Source organism: Monodon monoceros, unplaced genomic scaffold, assembly GCF_005190385.1.
Source record: "Monodon monoceros isolate NGI ecotype Baffin Bay Population unplaced genomic scaffold, NGI_Narwhal_1 Super_Scaffold_10, whole genome shotgun sequence".
Classification (NCBI taxonomy): Eukaryota; Metazoa; Chordata; class Mammalia; order Artiodactyla; family Monodontidae; genus Monodon; species Monodon monoceros.
The window spans coordinates 6,519,667-6,539,753 of record NW_021703766.1 but is presented as its reverse complement, the minus strand read 5'-3'; the positions used below and the strand labels follow the sequence as shown (position 1 = coordinate 6,539,753).

The 20,087-nt window shown below is 50.6% G+C and overlaps 1 protein-coding gene across 1 annotated transcript in view; it reads left to right on the top strand.

Moving 5' to 3' along the window:
- The window catches only part of PLCG2 (phospholipase C gamma 2), a 148,576-nt gene that overhangs the window by 114,889 nt on the left and 13,600 nt on the right, over positions 1 to 20,087 (top strand). Inside the window, exons 23-31 of the mRNA XM_029242028.1 lie at positions 1,998 to 2,094; positions 3,447 to 3,513; positions 5,159 to 5,316; positions 9,779 to 9,881; positions 11,406 to 11,615; positions 13,048 to 13,193; positions 14,129 to 14,243; positions 15,184 to 15,351; positions 19,774 to 19,862. Of these exons, the coding sequence (XP_029097861.1) occupies positions 1,998 to 2,094; positions 3,447 to 3,513; positions 5,159 to 5,316; positions 9,779 to 9,881; positions 11,406 to 11,615; positions 13,048 to 13,193; positions 14,129 to 14,243; positions 15,184 to 15,351; positions 19,774 to 19,862 (1,153 nt within the window). The remainder of the gene's footprint in view (positions 1 to 1,997; positions 2,095 to 3,446; positions 3,514 to 5,158; positions 5,317 to 9,778; positions 9,882 to 11,405; positions 11,616 to 13,047; positions 13,194 to 14,128; positions 14,244 to 15,183; positions 15,352 to 19,773; positions 19,863 to 20,087) is intronic.

Sequence of the window (20,087 nt, the reverse complement as noted above, 5' to 3'; positions counted from 1 at the left end):
CAAGCACTTAAGCACTTCATTTGAAATAATTCATTTAATGCACACAGTGATCCTATAAGGTTGGTTCTGTTCTTACCTGCATTTCACAGACGAGGACACTGAGGCACAGAGAAGTGCAGTAACTTGTCCAGGGTCGCACAGCAGCCTGAGATTTGAAGCCAGGCCTTCTGACTCAAGAGGCCACACTTTTTACTTACTCATGTGCTAGATCCAGAGGTGTTCAGAGTTTCTTTTTGTTTTTTTGTTTTTTTAATTTGGAGAACCCCCTCTTTCCAACCCACTTCTTACCTGGATCCCCAGAGATCTTGTCTCAAGATGAGTTAAGAGACTGGAGTAAGTGCCTTTAGTGAGGGACTGAGGGTAAACCTTATGCCCAGCTGAGGTCCCCTCATTTCTTATTCTCTCCCTGGTGACAGTATTGCCACCTAGTGGGATGCCTGCCTCAGACCACATTTTTTTGCATCCTCCCATACTAGAGGACCAAATAATTGTGGTTCAAACCACGATGCATTCGAGAGTGGAGGGAATGCAGTGTTGACACTACATCTGGACCACAGGTATAAACCATTCAGTTCTGGGCAAATGGTCCATACAGTTGCCCTGAATACAGCCAGACTTTGCTGGAGATGGGTCTGGAGAAATGAAGGTGAAAAGAGTGTGAAAGAGGCTCACAACTGGCAATTCTGTGTTTCCACCAGGTCGTGGGACAGTCAGTCCTCTCTGCTTGTTCAGGTTAACAAACATTTGTTAAGCGCCCCCGAGGATAGATTTGATTAAGACCGAGAAAGGTCTCACGTCGAGGGGAAGACCGATGTATAACTGTTAAGTTAAATATAAGGCGCGGACTGGTTTGACAGCTGTGGGAACAGATGCCAAGGAGCACAGAGGAAGGGCACTCAGCCTAGGTGGCAGTCAGGGAAGGCTTCTTGGAAGAGGAAGGCCCCAGCTGAGTCTTAAATGGTTAGGAGCAAGCTGGCTATAAAGGGCATGGACCAAGGCATAGAAGTTAGACAGCACGGCAGGGCCACATGGGGAGGTGGCCACAGGTGGTCTGGAATGAATATCAGGTTCAAGTCACAGAGAGGTAGGAGTCGGGGTCCAGGAGCCCCTGGGGCTATAGCGTTCCAGGCTCCGATCGCCAGGCTGAACAGTCTAGGCTTAATTTTGAAGGCCTCAGGAGCTATTGGTATGGTGGGGTCAGAGGTGCATTCTGGAAGGAGCCCCCTGGCTGCAGAAAGTGGCCCACAAGAGGGGTTGGAGGAGGAGCCCTGCATGTCCAGGCACTGGACCTGGGGGCACACCTTGGAGGTGCCGCCAGTTTGGTTGAATCAAGACATGTACAAAAGCTGATTATGTCTCGTGTTATTAGTGTTGCTACAGAGGTGGGAAGGTCAGGGGTGGGGGGCACGATTTTAGCCGAGTAACAAGAACCAACACTGTTGGTCGCTTAATATGTACTAGGTGCCACTCAAAGCTTGTAGTGTATGTTAACTCATATAGTCCCAATAAAACCCTCTGAGGGAGGCACTGGGATGATCCCCACGTACAGATGGAGGGTCTGAGGCACAGACACCTTGTAGCTGATGGTGGAACTGGGTTTGATTCCAGGCCGTCTGGCTCCAGAACCTTCCTTATCCCACCCCTGTCTCTAAATTCACAGCCCTCCCTGAAAGGGGGCTGGGCCTCTGCTAGAGCTGAGCTTTTGTCTTGTATGGCGTCTGATGTCCACTTAAAGCACTGAAACTTTTGACTTTTGGTGGCTTTGACCAAACACTAGGATCATGGTAAGGGGAGGACGTGACCTCCAGCACTCACTGCTGATAAAAAAAAAAAAAAGCAGAGGATCCCTTTGATAGGCTCCGCTGTCACAGATAACGACCCCCTCTTCCGGCCACTCAGTCACTTGCCTCCTTCCCCCTCCCCCATCGGCTGGGAGCTAGTGAGCAGTGATGATCGCTTGGCCAAGGCCCTCTGATCCCCTCTGTGTTTCCATATAGGTGGAAAGGAGACTACGGAACCAGAATCCAGCAGTACTTCCCGTCCAATTACGTTGAAGACATTTCAACAGCTGACGGGGAGGACCTGGAAAAGCAGGTGAGTCTCCATCGTTCATCACAGGGAGGGACCCCCACCGATCCTATTCTTGGGGGGGGGGGTCCACTGAGCCAGCTCCACGTTTTGTACGCATTGTCCTGTGTTCCCCAAGGAGCTCCCGAACAGGGACAGCAGAGTGACGGGGAAATTGGGACTGTCCCCCGAGTTGTGGGTGACGGTCACTGTGACAAGACAGTCAGGTTTTAAATCAGGCTGCTGCGCTGGGCTGGAAGCCTTTGCATCTGCAGAATTCCCTCCGCAGTGAAAACGGCCACGGCCATGTCCTTTGTTTAGAACGGCTTGCGAATGAAACATTTCGTTTGGCCAGCCTGACATTCAGAACGTGCTTGACGTAAGCAGGCCGGCCCAAGGGAAAGGTGTGTCGAGGCCCTCCTGGTGACACTGCAAACCTGGTTTCTGTTCCCCGCTGCCTCTTGCTCAGAAGGCTCGAAGAGCAGCTACTTTCAGTGCGACAGCGGTGCTCCAAGGCTGGAATCTTAGACTTTCTTCTAAGGGACTCGGGACACTTTAGGAAGGCTGCATGGAGGAAGAGGCCTTTGAGTGTTAAAAGTCAAGTTAGAGTTCAGCAGCCAGAGACCAGCAGAAGGGAACTGCAGGTGGGAGGTACAGCCTAAGCAAAGGTGTGGTAGTGGAAACACAGTTTTGTTCATTGCGCTAGGCCTGAGGCAGAGACGTGAACGCCCCCACACACACCCCTCCCCAGCTGTGTCCATCCCGCATTGCCCTTTACCCGCACAGTCGGCATTAGCCTGGGGGAGAGGTGGGGTAGTACATGTGATGGGCAGATACACAGTTCTTCCAGCTTTCCCGAGACCAGGAAACTCCCCACCTCACCTGACCCCTGGGATGGTTCAAATGTGCCTCGCGAGAGGAAGAGCTGGAAGACTGAGCAGGGCCCGGAAAGCCTTGAGGCGAGACTGCAGAGCTTAGGTGTTGCTCCCATAGGACACAGGGAGCCACAGAAGGTTCTTGAGCTGGGCTTGGAAAGGAGGCCAGTCCCATTTCCTGATAATGTCAGAAGAAAGGGTCTAGGGTGTTTCTGAAACCAGATCCATGGAAATGCTTCGAAACCTGCTCTGGAATTCACAAGGCGCCTTTTTACAGCTTGGAAAATGAAACGCTGAACCTGCCAGCACCTGCTCGCTGCTGGGTCCCCACCAGCAACATGCTTCGTTATTTAGCTCTCTCCCCGTTGGACGTAGCCTGTAATGAAAGTGCATTTTAAACAGTTCCAGAGGCAGCGCCTGTGCTAAACGGTATACTTTGGAAACTGGTTATCTTTTCATTCTTCCCTTTAAGGCGAACGTGAGTTATGTCTTGTTTCTTCACAGATTATTGAAGACAATCCCTTAGGGTCTCTTTGCAGAGGAATACTGGATCTCAACACCTATAATGTTGGTATGTGCACACATGGTCTCAGCCCAGATTCCCACCCAAATCTCCCTCCAGCCTGGCCTCAGGACCGCCCCAGACAGGGGGTCAGCTGTCCTGGGTCCTTCTAGCTTCGACTTGGATGCCGAAGCTGAGTATTGGGCCAAGCTGGTCAATGACTGTCATCTTACATCTTGATTGCTATGCTGTTAACATCCGTAAAGCGCTGTAATCTGGTGTTATTATATACCCTGGTACGTATATATTAAGTGCTGGACTAATGTTGGCTGTTGTTATTCCCAACATCATCGTCCTCATTGCAGGGGTCTGCGTGGGTCTCCCATGCTTTTCTAGGAGGAGCTGAGACATTGGCTGGGCTGCAGTGGAGCATAGAGTTGGGGGTGTCTGGTTCTTAGCCCAGCTCTGCCTCTCAGTTGCTGCGAGACCCTGGGCCTGTCATTTCCCCTCTCAGAGCTGCAGCCTCCTGGCAGCTCAGCTGGGCGTTGGGAAACCTGGCCTCCCCCTCAGAGTCTGGTGCAGGAGGGAGCCCACAGCCTCAACCATGGTGGCAGGGGTGTGATTTGCATGGTGCTTCCTGGGCCTTTGAAGTGAGCATATAGCAGCTTCCAGACGAAGGAGCTGAAGGCAGTGAGGAGAGACTTTCTGGGCAAGAAACCAGAGCGCCTTTCTTCTCTGAGCAGCCCGTGTTTCCATAGCCGGCCTCCGTGCCTGCTGTAGTCCGTCAGTCCACTAGTCTAGGCAGGTGGGCAAAGGATTCTTGGTTCCATTTCCAGTTAACAGATGAGAAAACCAAGCCCTGTAGTGACCACAGAAGCTGCCTGAGCTTCCACTGCGAGTTGTCAGACGAGCTGGCTCTGGGGCACTGGGGGCTCGCGCCCGCCCTGCTGTCACCCTTTGTATCATCCTGCGCTGAACTTGCACAGGCACGTGGCTCAGGGTGATGAGGAGGGAGCTTGGAGTCGGGTCTGACTTGAGCCCCAGCTTTGCCACTACCAGCTCTGTGACCTTCCGTGGGTTACTCTGCCTCAACAAGTCTCTGTTTCCCCTCCTGTGAAATGGGCAGGAGTAGCACCCCAAAAAGCTGTGATTAGACTTAAAGAAGATACAGAGCAGTGCCTGGCACGTGAGAGCCCAGAGATCTTTGTTGGTGATATCATGTGGCCGATAATTTCTCCTCTCGTAGCCTTCATTTTCTCTTTCCAGAAAATACTTTCCCTGTAGAGAGAACCTATTCCATGCCTAGCTGCTCATGGCTGCTGGCGGTCCGTGGCTTAAGCTGATCACTGCAGTCTCTGCCTCCATCTTCAATGGCCAACTAACGCCCCTGGGTCTCTGCCTCAAATTCCCTCTCCTTTCTCTGATGAAGGACACTGGTTCCTAGATTTAGGGTCTACCCAAAATGCAGGGATGATCTCATCCTGAGATCCTTCCGTACATCTGCAGACCCCATTTCCAAATAAGGTCACATTGACAGGAACTGCGCATTAAGACGTGGACCGCTACCTGATGATACAAGGTAGATGTCCCGGTCAGCGCTTTGACAATGATGGTTGGGTTGGGGTCATAAGAGAAGTGGCCTGGGGAAGTGGAAATCTGTTCTTCTTTGGCTTTCTAACAGGCTGATCAGGCCTTTTGTTATCCTTTCCTAAAGTAAAGGCCCCACAGGGGAAGAACCAGAAGCCTTTCGTCTTTATCTTGGAGCCCAAGAAGCAGGGTGACCCTCCGGTGGAGTTTGCCACAGACAAGGTGGAGGAGCTGTTTGAGTGGTTCCAGAGCATCCGGGAGATCACCTGGAAGATCGACACCAAGGTAAGCCTTTTGCTCACCTGGGCTCAGGTGGGCCTGGTATTCTCAGGCTTGTGGTACTCTGCTGAGGTGGGGTGGGTCTGGGCTGCCGGAGGAGCAGGCCCAGCGGCCCCACAGAGTTCAGGGGGCAGGGGGGGTGGTTCAGACGATAGGAGCACTGCGGAGAGGAAACGGGTACTGGAGGTCCACCTGCGGAGCTGGGTCTGGTTTGAACCTTTGAAGGCTCACGGTGTGTGCAGTGACCCTTGATGTTTGGGGCCTGTCAGGCCCTGTGTGTCTTAACAAGAAAGTTTTGCCTTCCTCATTTGGAATGTTTTCTTGTTTCTAAATACTGTTCAAAGCAGCCTGGATCCTTCCAGCACACGTTGACTGAGCTCACGTCTCCGGACTGGAAAGGGCCCTGGGAATACTGTAATCGATAAGACACAGCCCTTTCCTTCCAGAAGTTTGTATCCTTGTGGGGGGAACTTCCAGTCTTGATGGGAATGAGCTTTTGAGGGTTTATCCTCAATGGAGCATTAGGGTTTGTCTGGAGGTCTTCTGAAAAGGGCGAGGTTCTAGGTAAGAACAGGAGGGTTAGAATTAAGCCAACTGGAGTTTGCATCCTGGCAGGGTTGGACCCTGGGCAGGTAACCACACCTCTCTGGGCCTCAGTTTCCTTGTCAGTAAAATGAGGAGCCAGATACCTAACTCACAAGATGAAAGGAGATGATGCATAGAAAGTGCTGGCCCAGAGCCTGACACACGGCAAGGGCTCAGGTCACCACAGGATTTAATCATCATGTTGTCTTCATGCCAGGAGGACATGGGGAAGTGTTGCTGTGTCTTAGATGACGGAGCAAGGTGCTGTCTGCTCTTTCTTGTGGCCACGGAACTGGGAAGAAGTTCTAGGGTTTCCCATATACCCAGTTGCTTCTATGACTGACTTTAAGGCTTTCTCAGGACCTCCTGGATCCCTCTGACCTCGGGTTATAATTGATGAGTCTCCCTCCTCCAGTGTACTTGGTTTGATTTTTTTCTTCCCCCTGTGGGGGACTTTGCAACTTGGCCAGTCTGTGGTCACCAGAGGCCCCTCGACTCATCCTTTCGACACCCTGGAGTCAAGTCCTCTTCTTTAGAAGACTTTGTGCCGAGAGCTGTTACAGATGGGCACCCTCCCTGACAGGGCCTGCCGTCCTTCCCCGATCCCAGAATCTAGTCAGAGGCCCTACATATGGGTCCTTATTCTTCGCAAGACCTGTCACGTCATCACATCAGTCACTTGGGATGAACCACGCGCTTGTGGCCAACAAGGCTATTCCCACCTTCCCCCATGGGGCCACCTCATCTGCCCTCGGTGCCTCCAATGCAGTACGGCTCCGAGGCCCAGGGGGTTGCCACTGTCCTGGGGTTCCCCTGAAAGGTAATTTCCTCCTGTCTTCTTCTAGGTCTGTTTTCATTGTCAGTTGAGTGGCTGTCGTCGTGATCTGCACGGCACCATTTGCGAGCATGTGACTGTCCTGAGCATATCCTAGTACTTGGGATTCTAGGCCTGTGTAGCTGAGAATGGAGAAAAACACCAGTGAGGAGGAAGCCTTTAGCCACTTTATTCTCAGGCACTCACGCCCCATCTGAGTGTGGGGCTCGGAGGGGAGGGGCATGGCGATGACACCCTCGGCCGGGTGCTTCCCGGCTCTCTCCCTTTCTCTTAATGGAGGAAAATGTGACTTCACTTGAAGGCTGTCCCCTTCATTCCCCAGCACATGGCGGTTTCTGAAGCTAAGCCTAGCTCTTGAAGGCTGCTGTTCGCTGCCTTGGTCTACATTCCTTTTTAATTAGCTTTTACATCTGCTTAGGCTTATCACATTTCATACGAATGTTAAAAAACAGAACAGGAGTCAGCAGCATTGACAAAGGCTCCACTCTGAACACAACCAGCCATAGGGCTTGCCGGCGTGGGAACAAGCAAGGTGGATCCATGCTGCCACTGGGAAAGCAACACGAGGTGTGCTCTCAGCTCACTGCCAGGAACTCCTCACCGAGGCCCTAGGAACCTGCTCAGGGCTCTGTAATTTCACATCATCTCTGGCTTCTTTCAGTCAAATGGCAGAAGACCAGTCACTAAGATTCATCTAGTTAGTGAGTTTCCAAAGCCTGACCAATGAAGCGTGTTGTCATTTCAAACTCTGAGATGGCCTGTGGGTCTGGAGAGTAACTGTTCTACAATTTTGCAGTAGCAACTGGTATTTCATCGTGAACTGATACTGTTTTCTGCTGAGGTTGAGAAGAAAAGTGGTGCCCCGTAACCCGTCATGGCTCTGTGCTTGGTGAGGGCAGAGGTCCACACGTGGACACAGCTGTGGCTTGGCTCAACCCACCCTTACTTCAGGTGGGCGTACTGTCATTAGAAGTGAGCTGTGTTGTTGCTAGGGTTTCCTCTCCCCAAGTAACCTGCGGGGAAAATTGTGTACTAAGAGGACAAAGCCAAACTGACACAAGGATTAGGAAAGAACACCTGAGGTTTGAGCTTAGACGATGCTTCAGTCTCCCTGACGGCATCTGGCCGTAGACGATCTGGCTGACACCTTCTTTGTCCCTTGCTCCGTGCCCGTCCCACCCACACCAGCCCTTTGAGCCTTGCCGCTACAGCTTGCTTTGTGCCCAGGAACATTCAGGGAGTGTGGGAAGGGCTGGTGAAAGCTGGGTGTGCTTCGACGAACTAGGGCAGATTTCACGTTCAGATCTTCCCCGGTGATGTGGCTGCTGCCGGAGCTCATGTAAAAAGCTCGTTTGCTGGTCACTGCCAGGGTCCACTTGGGCCCCAGGATCTTTGTCAGCAGTCATGAGTTGGAGGCATTCTTACAGAAGAAATCGGGTGCCCGCGCCTGCTTGTTTAAAAAGTGGATGCTCTTGCCCTTGGCCCGGATAGGCATTTCTGGGGCAATCCGTGTCGCACCCCTTGTTTGCCACGTGATCGGTGAGGGCAGAGGCCTCCTTCTTTAATTCTCTCAATAGCTCCAGGAGGTTAGGTATTCAAGTTAGCCTCATCGTACAGTTGAGGAAACTGAGGCACAGAGAGGCTAGGTGACTTGTGCCGTCGGCAGAGCCAGCAAATCGGGCCAGCTTTCAAACCCGCCTCTGAGTCCAGTCCCCACAGTTGTAACCGCTGTGATGCTCCTGTCACCAAATCACCACCTGTCACCAGAAGACTCACCACCTGCAGGGTCCTGCTCCCAAGGGACGTGTCTCAGTGTGGACACTGGTCTGGACACTAGTGTTGAAAGGCACCAACATAGATGGTCGGACGAGAGACAGTGCAAGGCCAAGACCGGGTGAGGCAGTGGGCGTTCTGGAAGGCTTGAGGGATGCAGCATCTCTTTCCCAGGCCTGGATGGAGTTACCCAGGAAGGCGTCCTGGGGAAGGAGTGATCTGGGTGGCGTCCAGAATCCGACGGACCTGCAGAGGAGGGGGGAGGATGGGGGCGGCAGGATGAGGGGCCAGGACGTCGTCGCTGTGCTTCAGAGGGACCTGGGGTGTGAACCTGGCGGCCTTTCAGACAGGCCTCCTCCCGTACCTGGTGGCTGAGGGTGGAGAGAGGGGGCGAAGCAGAGTGGTAACACAGGTGAGGCCGATTGCTTAAGCATCTGGTCTCGGCCTGCTGTGGAGCCCGGGGTAAGCTACTCAACCTCTGTGTGTGCTGTAATGTCGTGGAAGAGTGGAGATAAATTGTACCTCTCAGGGACGTGTGGGCTTAGGTATAATATCCATCAAGCACTTAGCGTGCACTGCCTGAAGCTAAGCCGCCTCCCGGATGGTGAACGTTATCATCTGTGAACGATATTCTCTCTAGGGTTCCCCCGCTTGGCCAATGGGGGATGGGTCAGAAGTCGGTGAGGCCAGAGAGGGTTGTCTGGTTTGGAGTGGAGTGAGAGCCCATCCTTACCTGGAGGTGGATTTGACCGTGGGTCCTCCGAGGGCGAGTGGCTCCCAAGTCCTTGGTGTGTGGCCCGGGCCGTGGAGAGTCCTCTGCACAGAGAGGTGCACGTTGCAGGGAGGTGGGGTGCAGGGGACAGCGAGTGAGCACAGGGAGGCCATGGCCTAGAGCGGCCCTGGGCTTGAGAACTAGAATCTGATGAACTATCACAGCGTGGTTTCAGGAGGAGGGATAGGGCAGCGCGCCGAGAGCAGAGGGTTGAGAGAGGGGTGGTGACAGAGAAGAGCCCTCGTTCCCCTGTATTCTCGAGAGCTGTGGTCAGAGACTGAGCTAGACACCGATCCTGGGTAGAGACAGCTTGGTGGAGAATTTCCAAAGTAAGAGGACGGGCAGGGGAGAGGAGAACTTTCCACCACATTTAAGATGTGAGCATGTGTGAGGGCCAAAGAGAAGAGGGGACCCAGAGGAGGAAGACGCCTGCCAGGTGCTGGGAGGATGGGATTTCGCAGGTGCCGGCTTGAGGGCTGAAACTCGAGATTGGGTCCACACAGGAGAACAACATGAAGTACTGGGAGAAGAACCAGTCCATCGCCATCGAGCTCTCGGACCTGGTCGTCTACTGCAAACCAACCAGCAAGACCAAGGACAACCTAGGTACCGTCTCCCATCACTCTGCCCCCCCAGCCTCGGGGAAAACTCTTGATTCCATTTGAGTCTGGCGTTGTGAAAACCGTTCCTACTCGTCTTAACTCTGCTAAGTGGGAACCTCCCCTTCAGTTTGTCCTCAGGGCAAGGATGCTGGTGAAACAGGCCCTTCTGGTATCTTCAGAAGGCAAACCCTCTTAAAGGGTGGATTAGTTTTTCTGCTGCTGTAACAAGTTACTAAGAACTTGGTGGCTGAAACAACACGTATTTATTCTCTCGCCGTCGTGGAGGCCGAGGTCTAAAATCAGTATCACTGAGCTGAAATCAAGGTGTCAGCAGGGCCCCACTCCCTCCAGAGGAGGATCTGTTCCTTGCCTCTTGCACCTCTGATGGTTGCTGGCATTCCTTGGCTTGTGGCCATGTCACTCCAGTCTCTACCTTTGTGGTCATATTGCCTTCTCTTCTACGTAGTCAAATCCCCCTCTACCTCTCAGTTATAAGGACTTTGTGGTTTCATTTAGGGCCAGATAATCTCCCCCTTTCAAGCCCTTCAATTTAATCAACCTGCAAAGTCCCTTTCCTATATAAGGAACACAGTCACAGGTTCCAGAGACCAGGACCTAGATATCCTTGGGGGCCATTATTTGGCCTGCTGCAGAAGGATGCAAAAATGGATCTCCTACCAAATCCTCCAAAGTAGCAAGTTCTTTCATCTAATGATGGTCCTGTTCATAGTTTCTTCCTCCTTTTGAGCAACTCCTGTCTCTGATCTCAAGAATCTGTAATTCCAAGGCAGAGGACCAGAGAGGCAGTACTAAACCTCAGCGTTAATGGTCACTGGGAGGCTGGTCCCTGGGTACCTCCACACACAGGGAAAGATGTCATAGCTCTGAACCAGACGCGGCCACGCTCAGCGTGTTAAGAGCTCTCCTACCACAGCTGGATGTGAAGCAGCAGAGCTTCATCCAAGCAAAGAATTGTTTGCGTTTTCCCACAAGTCTCCTCCCATTCATTGTCCCCTCACCCACGCAGGCATCCCCTCTCCTGTCACATCCCTTCCTGCTGGCATTCGTTTCTCCCTCCACCAAGATGCTGGGTTCACTCATCTTGTGCCTGCAACACCTTTGATGAGGAAGCCGGATCCAACGTCCGCACCTTCCACTCCTCAGATCTCCTCCTCCCTGCAGATCCCATTTCCCACACCCCTTTCTGTAACTGTACCGCTTTTGTGGTTTCTTGTACAAGGCTACTGGTAGTTCTAAACCAAAAGTAAATTACAATAATCCTAGACTAAAAGGCTGTGGGAACACTGGGCTCCCTCTTAGTATCTGGGAGCGCCCCCCCACCCCAGCCACCGCCCCGGAGGGGAAAGCCCACAGCAGAACCAATTATGGCAGTATCGTCATAACCACTTGAATGTCTCATCCGGGAGAGATTCCTGGTTTCATTTCACGACCTGCACATCCCACCAGTACATTAGGCGTTAAGAAAATGTGCGAGACACAGAATAAATGCGACTCCCTCTCTGTGCAGAAAACCCCGACTTCCGAGAAATCCGCTCCTTCGTGGAGACAAAGGCTGACAGCATCGTCAGACAGAAACCCAACGATCTCTTGAAATACAATCAAAAGGGCCTGACCCGCGTTTACCCCAAGGGACAGCGGGTGGACTCCTCCAACTACGACCCCTTCCGCCTCTGGCTGTGTGGCTCCCAGATGGTGGCACTCAATTTCCAGACACCAGGTAAAAGGGGGCTGATTGTGGCCAATAAATCTGAGACGACGGAGCATTATTCCAGGCACAGTCTGCTGGGGCCACCGGTGTGATGTGGTGGCCAGAGCGCGTAGTTTGTCTTAGGAATTGTCAGAGTTCAGCCAGCATGCTAGCGCGAGGCTCATCCCCGTGAACAGAGTGATGAAGGGGACCCCTGGGCATGCCAGGTGCTTGTGTGACGGGCTCCGTGATGGCAAGTGACAGACGCGGAGTCAGTCCCGTTTAAGAGAGACAGGAAATACACTCAAGTCTAGGAATTGAGCTTCAGGCACATGGATTCAGGTGTTCAGTGGCTGTCTTCCGGTCCCCTCTCGGGGCCCATCCTTCTCTGAGGGCTTGCTGCCCAGGCTGTCTTCTGGAGATAATCATATGCTGGGAAAGGCCAACACGCCCAACTTCTTTATGCAAAGGGTGGCATTAATCACGATGCGCTGCACTTTGGTGGGTATTTAAGCCTCTTTGGAGGGCCTGTTGATCAGTCGTCTCCTTTGTATTTTTGTGCCTGAGCAGAACCATAAGGTCTTCACCTGATCCCCTGCTGAGGCACGTTTAGGTTATTTCCCTTCATTTGCTACTACAGACGGCACTGCCTCCTGTAACCTTACGTGAGCATCACTTCAGATATGGAAGCACATCTGTGGGGCAGAATTCTCAGTAGTGCAGGCTGGGTCAAACAGCTTTGATCAACTTGGCCCTGAGGAAAACCACTGCACCCCTGTATCCAGGAGGGTCTGAGCGAAGACACTTAGCCACCCTGCCCTCCATGGGGACTGCAGGCAGGAGTACGAGCGCGCGAGACGTTTACCCCCTTTTTGGCAAAAGTTCACCAACTTAGTTTTAGCAAAACTTTTCAGTCTTCGATAGGTGAAAACTGATGTTACATTGTAGTCACAGCTTCCCTTACTGGTAACTTCTCTTTTTATGAGTAACATGTACTTAAGAAGCATTTGTGTTTTCTTCTCTGCAGACTTTATTCATGCTTCTTACCCAGTTTTTCTAAGGGGGTTTAGGTATTCACAGCACACAGTTACCAGATATTTCTTAACAGGTTAAATTTATATATAGATATTTACCTGTCAGTTGAGTTAAATTGATTTTTCTACGGCACATCAACTTTTATGGAAATTTTGTTCTTTGTGGCAATTTTTAGCTTTGAATACATTCTGGATTTTGTATCTTACTTGGAAAGGTGTCCCCAGTCTGAGATTTTTTTAATCCCACATTTTCTTCCCGTAACACTGGTTTTTAATGGATTTTTTTTAAACCCATATTTTTGAGTCTGATACCTATTTTAACAGCTGCCTCAAATTATTTTCGGTAAAAGGTATAAACCATCCCCTACCCAGCACCGTGGGGCCCCTTTCCTTGCCTCACTTTATCAGCAGTTATCTTTCCTCCCCAGATAAGTACCTGCAGATGAATCACGCCCTGTTTTCCCTCAATGGGCGGACTGGCTACGTCCTGCAGCCCGAGAGCATGAGGGCGGAGAAGTACGACCCCATGCCGCCCGAGTCCCAGAGGAAGATCCTGATGACTCTGACGGTCAAGGTAAGGCCCAGCCCTCCTTCCTCGCGCAGGGGGCCCGGGCTGTGCAGCGTGGGGATGGCCCAGCCCGCTGCCTAAGGACACCGGTCACCTGGTTTAAACCGTCAACACCCAGACACGGTTCAGGATCTTAATTGCAGTGCCCGCCACGGTCATTGCAGGGGAAGAGGGGAGGGAAGGGCACCTTCCCAGGTCCAGCTTGGTCACCTCCCCTTGTTTGTGGGGGCGAGCTATGAATCTGTCTCTGGCTGGGTTCACCAGGGTCCCTGTGAGGTCAGCATCTGGTCAGAAAAAAATGGGGAAGCAAACATGTGAGAAGTGGCTCTCTGGTCTTTGTGGAGGAGAGAGCTTGTCCCCATCGTGGCCACTTTGAGGGGTGAAAGCTTTTCTAAACTGGTCCAACTTTCAGAGAAGGTGTTGTCTCTTTGTTAGAGTTTTTGTTTTCTCCCATTTGGGAAATGATGCAAAGTAGGGAAATGAACTGCATTTCTCATAAGATTAAGGAAGAGAAACTGAAGCATATGTAAATAACCAAAGTTCTTAAAAATTAAAAAAAAAAAAAAGGCCTGTTGCAAAAAGGATTCCACATTCTCCCCCATCCTTTCCTGGGAGGGGCTGGGAAATTGAGTGACTGAACTCCATCTCTGTAGGTGCCTACCTGGGCCTGGGCATATGCATTTCTGTGCGCAGGTGAGGTCCACCTGTTGAGTCTCTTGGCACTGGGGCTGCCATCCCAGCTCATCCTTAACAGCTGTGGAATCCTCCCTGACTCTCCACCCCCTATTTCCTCATCCACAAAAGGGAAGCAGTAGGGGTGTCCACTGTAGGAGGGTCTAGTACTTCACCAGTGAAGAAATGAAAACCCACCCACGTGGAACTTGTTGGCTCTGCCCAGGATGGAGCCGGGAGAGTTCCAATCCTTGCTTTTGGTGTCCTAGGTTCTGGGGGCTCGTCATCTCCCCAAACCTGGACGAAGTATTGCATGTCCCTTTGTGGAGGTGGAAATATGCGGAGCCGAATATGACAACAACAAGTTCAAAACAACAGTTGTGAGTAAGTTGCTGGGTCCTTTCCTCAATTAAACTTCAGGCGAGTTGAATCACAGGTTGGGGATGCTAGTCATCGGGGATTCGGTAACGCACTGGTGTCCAGGTCTTTCCCTTCATCCCCCTTGCCTGCTCTGGGGAGCTCGGGGAGGAGAAACAAAGGGCCACGTGATGAAAGAGTTGGACATGGACCCACTGCTGTGTTTCGCAGCCTGTAACTCACGTTGGGAGGCCCCGGCAAGGCTCCAGCTCCCTCTCACTCTGGGGTGTCCCCTGTTCTGTGCATCAGCCCTCACCTGCTTACCTACTGAGTCCAGGGCTAAGAGAGGATGTGGCTGACCCGACCCAAAAGGCTGCGGCCCAACCTGGGTGATCTTAACCCACAGGGGGCAGGGAAGCCCAGAGAATGCTTGTTCTGCCATCTGAAGCCTGGAAAAAACTGAACTCTGGGCCTTTTAAGGCTTGGGACCACTGCCCCTGGTAGAAGGTAGCCCGATGAACAGCTCACGTGCTGACCAGTGAAACTGGCCTTTGTGGAGGGTGAAAGTTAACTATTTACCTTACTCCCTGAGGCTGGTTCTCCCCTGGCAACTCCAAACCCCACTATCTCTTCAGAGCGCCTAACCCACCTCCCCCATCAGACGAGGGATGTGGCTCCCATGTCTCCTTCTCTCTTGTCCAAACCTACCTGTTCCTGCACTGTTGTCCACCCCCCAATCCCAGGGGGTTGAGGTGGGAGATCTATAAGGGGCGGTGGTCGCCTCCCCACCTGCTTACTGAGGGCCAGGCCTGTGATGGCATTGGAAAAAAATTATTTCTTAGCTCCTGGCCTAGATGTGTATTTACACTGTTGCTACAGAGATTCACAGCCAACGGATGTAGAGATGGTGTAACCAAGAGGGGGCAGGACGAATGGGGCCTCTAAGTGAGCTTGGATCTCCTTCCAGATGACAACGGCCTAAGCCCTGTTTGGGCTCCGACACAGGAGAAGGTGACATTTGAAATTTATGACCCAAACCTCGCGTTTCTACGCTTTGTGGTTTACGAGGAAGATATGTTCAGCGATCCCAACTTTCTCGCGCATGCCACTTTCCCCATTAAAGGAATCAAATCAGGTAAGACCCGTTTTAATGATAATGTTTGGCTTGGATTGGCATCCTTTTGGGTCTGGGCTGCTGGCTTTGAAAAGAATGAAAAAAGCCTTTTTCCTGGCTTCTATTAAATCATGGGTAGGTTGGACAGCTGATCTCGTGGGAGTTCCCGTGAGCTGGGACAGGGACCGCGGCAAGTGGCAGGATGAGATGCTGGGCTGGTCACAGTGGGGCTTCTGCATCCAAAACTGGATTATTAGTTGACGGTCCACCTGGCACTGTAGTTTGGTTTCATTTTGGAAGGTTAGAAGCTGTTGGCCTCTCCTCAGGCAGGTTCAGGGGCTGGTAAGGTGCTCCCGGGGAAGGAAGAGACCCGGAACTACAGTCTTAGGCCTGCTTTCCCCCACGTCACCCTGGGCAAGTCACCTGGGCTGTCCGAGCACCACCTTCCTCTTCTAGGAGGTTGGGATGGTTGACTCACTTCTTCTTCTTGTGATTCCTTTCCCACACGAAACCCCTTCATGCTTTGAGAAGGGCCCTGTATTGCTGAGAGACCCCAGTCATAGATCCTTCTAAATTCTTCATGAGGTCACTCACTCTTCCCCTATTTTCCAAGGGTCATTTTTTGAGAGCAAAAGATCACTGTCATTTCAGTGATTTGTATACAAAGATAGTCTTTTCTCTTGATGTTGTTTGGAAACCTTGGGTCCTGTTTCCTTTTTTTTTTTTTTTAATTTTTTCTAAACTTGGAGCATACCAGGTAGTCCCTACATTTATATCATATACACCTAATCATTTCTACAACTAGACCTGTGTGTGTGGGTGCTCCAGTTAGAAGATGCAGGCCCATCCCAGGGTGTTCCCATTCAGCCAGGCTGGGGGGGGGGCCCAGGAATCTCCATGTGTAGCCAGCTCCTCAGAGGGCACTCGGAGAAAACCCGGTGAGACCTAGGCTGCCCGTCCTATCGAGGAAACACAGTCCTAAGCGAATGAGTAGGTGAAACAGGAACTTGAGAAATATTTAACTTGTCTGATTAGAAGTACCATCTTCCTGATTTAATGACAGCAGTGAGCACTCAGCTGGAAGGTCCAAGAGGCCTGACGTTTGCCAGCCCCCTTGGTTAACTTGGCCCCACTGGAAACTAAACCCAGCAACTTAGCCGCAGGACTTTACTCTGCGATTTGCCTCTTTTACATGAGCCCAATAAGTAAGGCTTAGGACACATTTCTTTTTGTGGTAACTGTGCGCACCCCTTCCTAATCCACCTCCCCTGGACTCATCCTGCACAGAGCAGTGGTTCTGCTGTTTCCCCCTCCTTACGGGGTCCCTGAGGAGGGATGTGAACCACAGCCCCTCCCAAGGCTTAGAGAGAGGTCAGCCGAGGAACCCTCTTTACCAGCCACCTAACAGTGTCCTGTCGAATCATCTAGAAAATGCTACGGCTTAGCTTGGAGAGATTTAAAAAACAACATCTCGAGGATGATAAAAAACGTGACCCTTCCCCCAGCTGTGAGATGCTCCCAGTAAGACCTTCTCTCTCTGTCCCGCTGCTAGCACTGCCTCGTACATCCATATTCATGGAAGGCGTGACACAGAGGAACAATACCTTTGTGCATAAGGCATCGAACTCTCGAAAATAAACTCTGCCCATTGTCATTAGAGACGCACTTAAGCTTTTAAGCCAGCTTGAGCTCGGGAAAGAAGGAAGCAGCCTTTATTGTGCTTGGTGCCTTAAACTCTTTCTCTTTTAATCCTCACAGCAGTCCTGTGAAAGGGGTTTTCTCATCTCCGCTCTTTAAATATAAGCACTTTGGGCCTAGAGATGTTAATGAACTAGGTCAAGGTCACACACCTTTCCGACCAGAGCTGGGATTCAAACCCCCTGTTCTTCCCTACTCCGCAGGCCACCCTCAGTGCCTCCCCTACTCCTAATAAGCCAAAAATACTGATGCTATGTCAAAAGATGTCTCTATTTCCCTTTCCTCTGTGATGTAACCAAAACCAGTAAGAAGAAAAACGGAACCAAACTATTTTTAGTGAAATCGGCGAACACCCTTCAGCCCTACTCCCAATGTATGTGAAGGGCTGCTCCTAAAAATGAGGTTTGGACAGTGACAGGAGGTATGTGGAACTGGAGACGTCCAGCCGAAGGAGGGACAGAGCTCACTTCTCCAACTTTGGAGGCACGCGCTGGGCCGCACCACTTTGCTCGGGGTGCACGGGCTGCCCCCCAGAACGCCACAGCGCACAGCAGTTCAGCACGTTCTAACATCAATCAATACCTAGACTGACTGCTTCCGCACTGTTCATAGATCGGCTCGGTAGAGATGCAGAATCTCAGCCCCATCCCAGACCTCTGGAGTCAGGATCTGCAGTTTAATAAGACCCACAGGTGATCCACATCACCATAATTCCCAACACCTCTAAGGGGAAAATAGGCCAGAAAACTTCTCTACAGCAAAATTCAAGGAGAGCAGTGTTCCCAAAATCCTCCAGGGAAAAGAGTGTGACCTGAGAGTTTTATACCCACTCACACTGTCACTCAAGTATAAAATCACAGGATGGATGTGTTCACACATGCACAGTCCAGGGATTATATGTCCCATGAGCTCGTATTCAAGAATACAGAAGACAAATTTAGCCAGCCAAAATACTGATGGAAAAGTTCAGTTCAGTAAGAAGGTGGTGAGCACTGGACATTTTTAAAAATTTGTGCGTTTCATTGTGTGTAAATTTTATATCACAAAAGGGACACTGAACAAATATTGACTTCTTGTTAATGAGATTCATGCTGACATAAGGAGAAGTGTACAGAGGCCTTCATCTTTCTTTGAAATACGAAGTAAATATCACACATGATGATAGATTGGTGGGTGGATAAACATAAGTATAGTAAAAGGTTAATGGTAAGATTTAGGTTGTGAGTATACAAGTGTTCCTTGTCACGTTCTTTTACAGAACTAAGCCTCCCTTTGTGGGAGAATTATGGTTACAAAATGGAACACAAATATTACACACCACGTTGATGGAGAAATAATAATACAGCTTACCCAGATTAGGGGAGGAAAAGGGAGAGAAGCTATAGGGTTACGTAGGCATGCCAATTTCCTCATCATTAGCAGTGGAAAGTGAGGGATTCAATAGATATTACTTAAAGGTGATAAATCAACTGACAGACTAAAAGAAGGTTCTCTAAGAGAAATAAGAATAGTCATCGAACAAGCCAAAACCTGAGTGGTGGAAGGCACAGAGAAACTAGCCCACATGCCCTACTTTGAGCGTTGCTTGTCCCAGACAATCAGTAGATACAGTGCAAAGAAGCAGCTTTCAAGGTACAAATCTCCCCTTACAAAGAAGCTACTGGGATATAATATAAAAGCACACAGAATATGGCCAGTAATATTGTACAAATTTTGGGGACAGATGGTTACTAGAATTACTGTGGTGATCATTTCATAATGTATGCAAATACCAAATCACTATGTAATACACCTGAAACTAACATAATATTGTACTTCAACTATATTTCAATTTAAAAACTTTCAAAGTGATACTAGGGCTATATAGTAAATCCTTAAGATACAGTGGTCAATGGAAACTGTAAGGTACAGAATTGCTGGGCAGGGTACTATCCTTTGCGATTTTAAGGGAAACAAACATATGCATAGGCTGTTTTGGAAAGATACTGTTAACAGTGGTTCCTTCTGGAATAAGGGGTTATGAGTGGGTGGAAGCAAGACTTTCATTTCTGCTGTGTATTCAGTTATACTACTTCATCAAAACAAGCAAACCAACCAACTTTGAGAGGTGTTGCCTTAAATATTACTTAATGGGGAGGGGTGGGGGGAATTCAGCCCCACCTCAACCCTCTCCTAAATAAAAAGAAACATTTAAAAGACCGTTAGACGCAGGTCCTAATTGTAAACTGGGAATGGCTTTTAGAGGAGAATGATCAATGCTGCTGTGAACTGCCAGGGGGCAGGAAGATTTCTTCCCCTTGGAAATCTTTAAAGAGAAAGCACTCCCTCGTCCTAAGCTTTGTAAAGGGCTAAGTGGAGAAACTCAATGTGGGGATTCATTAACCCTTTGAGTCTTTGGCCTCATCAGGAGTATTTAAGGAATTGAAATTACAGCTGTAGTCGCTCTGAATTCAATGTGCAATGTTCTGTGGGTTTTTATTCGCTCTGAGCGAGTCATTTTCATTTCTAGATGGCAGGTATTTTAACTTCACTTCTCCGGATGGACCTGTCAGTCAAGGCTGTGTTCTGCAGCCTCTCTCCCCAGCCATCAGGGTGGGACCTGTGGCTTCCAGGAAGGAAGTCAGCCCCCAGCATGGGGCACTGACTCCTCTGCTCCTTGTACTGGGTATGTGATCCCTGGGTACTCCAAGAAAGCAAAGGTGTGACATTAACTGCCTGCCTTGGTGTTGTTTTTCCACTCTGCAGGATTTAGATCTGTTCCTCTGAAGAACGGCTACAGTGAAGACATGGAGCTGGCTTCCCTCCTGGTTTTCTGTGAGATGCGGCCAGTCCTGGTGGGTGGAGACCCTCCAGCTGGGGTGCCCTGAGCTATGTATGTCTGCTGGTGGGGTGGAGACGACCAATGAGTATGGCTGAGGGACTTGGAACACATGGAGAATTATCTAGCCAAACATGCCACATCACAAAAGAAGGATTCCTTTTAGCCACAGATTTCCTCCGAGGTCCTAGGGTTTTCCTTCCAGCGGCCTCTCTTCTGGCAGGATGCTGTACGATTCTGT